Here is a 2576-nt window from a genome sequence, read left to right as displayed (position 1 = left end):
TTGTATATTTAAAGTGATGCACCGAGGAGAACAAAACTGTTTGGACAAAACTGTGATCTGTTACTTGCCATCATCCCCCCACTTACTTGACATACTGCTGGGATTGTATAATAACTAGTGCTGTCAAAATTAACGCGTTAATTGTTGAGATCAATGCGAAATGTTTATCACGTTAAAAAAATTAACGCTGTTTTTTTTAAAATTCCCTGTAATCTAAGACCTTTAAACTCATGAGCACCTCTGGAGGAGGGGGCAACAGTGTGCTGTGCTGGCATTTGGCCTGACAGAAATGATTAGAAGAAGAAGAAGTGACACCATGCTACTATCTAGCTAACACTAGCAAACACACGCAAGCATGGATGAGGGCAGACTTTTGGGTGGAAAGTTTCTCTTTAAGAAGTTGCCTGATGGCTTGTTGGACAAAATGAGAGTAAGGTGCACAATTTGCAAAGCTGAATTCAGGTACCACAGAAGCAGTTCATCACTGGTGTATCACCTGAGAGCAAAACACCCAACTGAATCCGCCTCTACGGGACCTCGCCAGTCTACGCTTCAGGAGTATGGTGCTCGTGGACAAATAACAAAAAATGTGAGAGAAAAATTAACCAATTCCTTGGTTGTTTGGATAGCTAAAAACTGCCGACCAGTTAGCATAGTAGAAGATGATGAACTGAGAGAAGTCATTCGTGCTGCATCAGGAGATGTGTGTTACAATCTGCCCTCAAGAGGAACCATTGTGTCGAGACTGCACACTTTGTATGAGGACCAGAGAGCTCAGCAGTCCAGCAAGCTTGTGCAAGTAAGGAACGTCGCTCTCACCGGAGACCATTGGACTTTGGTGAACAACGATAATTACTTGGGGGTCACGGTGCATTTTATTGATAACGACTGGACTGTCCAATCGTTTGCACTAACAGTGAGTAAAACTGAAGAGAGACACTATGCTGAGGCGTGTGCTGATCATTTTCTGAATGTTGCAAACGAATGGAAAATCAAGGACAAGGTAACCACGCTTGGCACCGACAGTGCTCGTAACATGGTTGAAGCTGCCAGACTACTTCCATTTGAACACATGCCCTGCATGGCCCACATACTGCAAAGAATGGTCACAGTTTCTCTTTACGACAGCGCATTTGAAAGGGCTCTGGCCAAACGTTGCAAGATTGTTGGACATTTTAAGCATAGTCCAGCAAACGCTCAGGAATTAAAGGCACAGCAAGCTGCACATGGACATCAAACAGAACCGCTTGTTCAGGACGTTCCAACAAGATGTAACTCCACCCTAGAGATGATCAAGCGGATCCAGAGATGTGGGCTGACCACCATCCTGACTCAGCAAAACAGCAAGGTGACCATGTTGACTGACCAGGAGCTTGACAGAGTGCAAAAGCTGGAGGAACTACTTGAACCTTGCAGGTAAATAATTTCGTTTCTCATGATTGTGTGTCTATCTTTGTGTTCTAGCTTTGTTTTCAAGTATGTTCTCCACCTCTCTGTGTATTTTCATATGTAGTATTTATGTTTGTCTCTGTCTGGTTAATAGAAAAATACAGACTTGATCTTTCTATTCCAGATATGTGACTGAACTGCTGGGGGGAGAGCGGTATGTCTCCTGTTCCATGGTGTTGCCAGCCTTGTGTCATTTGTTCAAAATTATGGAGCCCTCAGATGATGACCCAGTCTACGTTTTGAGGTTTAAGAAGGTTTTTACCACAGACCTAGCTCAGTGGAGGGACAGCAGCAATCTCACATGGCTGAAGATCGCTAATGCCCTCAATCCCAGGTTTAAAGACCTTAAGTGCCTTTCCAAAGATGAAAGAAGAGAGGTGTGGGCTTCAGTACATGACCTTCTGATGGCAGAGACGCATGCACACCAACCATCTGCTCAGACAACAGAGGAACCATCACCAAAGAAGAGCAAGATGTCCATCTGCTTGCTGGGTTCTCCTGATTCAGATACAGAGGAAGAGGAAGATGCTATAGACTGCTGTCTGAATCTGCACAAAGCAGAGCCCAAAATTGACACAGGAGAGTGTCCACTATAGTGGTGGTTAAAGAGAGAAGTAGCACATGCCAGGCTGGCACCTATTGCACGCAAGTACCTGTCAACCCCTGCAACCACAGTGCCTTGTGAGAGATTATTCTCACTCTCAGGTCACATCATTCAAAAGAAGCGTGCTTCTTTGTCATTAGACAATGTAAACAGAATAGTCTGCCTCAGTAACTGGCTGAGTGCAAAGAAGGACTAAGCCAGATTGGTCCTTTGAAGTGAAAAATGTTCAACATTCTGGGTCATTTTGTGTTTTAAATACTGAGTTTTGTGCACCCTTTATTTTTATGGTATTCAATTTAACCTTTAGGCCTGGGTTCGGTCACTGTTGATGGCCTTAAAAGTTTTTTTGTAAGTTTTAACTGTGTTAAAGATTGATGAAAACTATTAAAATTCTCTTTGAATTTCAGCATAAATTCTTTGTGTTTATTCTGCATTTACGTCATTGTATTGCATAAATGTCTGTTACAATCTTAAAATATAAACTTGAAAAAATGTAATTGGAGCCAGGTTATTGATCAAGTAA

General features: G+C 42.7%; 1 protein-coding gene across 1 annotated transcript; it reads left to right on the top strand.

Annotated features, from left to right (window-relative positions):
* Positions 1 to 355: 355 nt before the first annotated feature.
* On the top strand, positions 356 to 2045 carry LOC147339188 (E3 SUMO-protein ligase ZBED1-like). The gene is made up of 2 exons (XM_086297927.1): positions 356 to 1416; positions 1574 to 2045. The coding sequence occupies exons 1-2, from the start codon at positions 356 to 358 to the stop codon at positions 2043 to 2045; spliced, it is 1533 nt and encodes a 510-aa protein (XP_086154053.1).
* Positions 2046 to 2576: the final 531 nt, after the last annotated feature.

The sequence above is a fragment of the Aulonocara sp. 'chitande type north' Nkhata Bay genome, linkage group LG1, assembly GCF_057382095.1.
Source record: "Aulonocara sp. 'chitande type north' Nkhata Bay isolate Kocher_YH1m ecotype deep benthic linkage group LG1, A_spYH_male_GT1.1, whole genome shotgun sequence".
In the NCBI taxonomy this organism is placed as follows: Eukaryota; Metazoa; Chordata; class Actinopteri; order Cichliformes; family Cichlidae; genus Aulonocara; species Aulonocara sp. 'chitande type north' Nkhata Bay.
The sequence above is the reverse complement of the archived record's forward strand: the minus strand, read 5'-3'. Positions and strand labels throughout refer to the sequence as shown.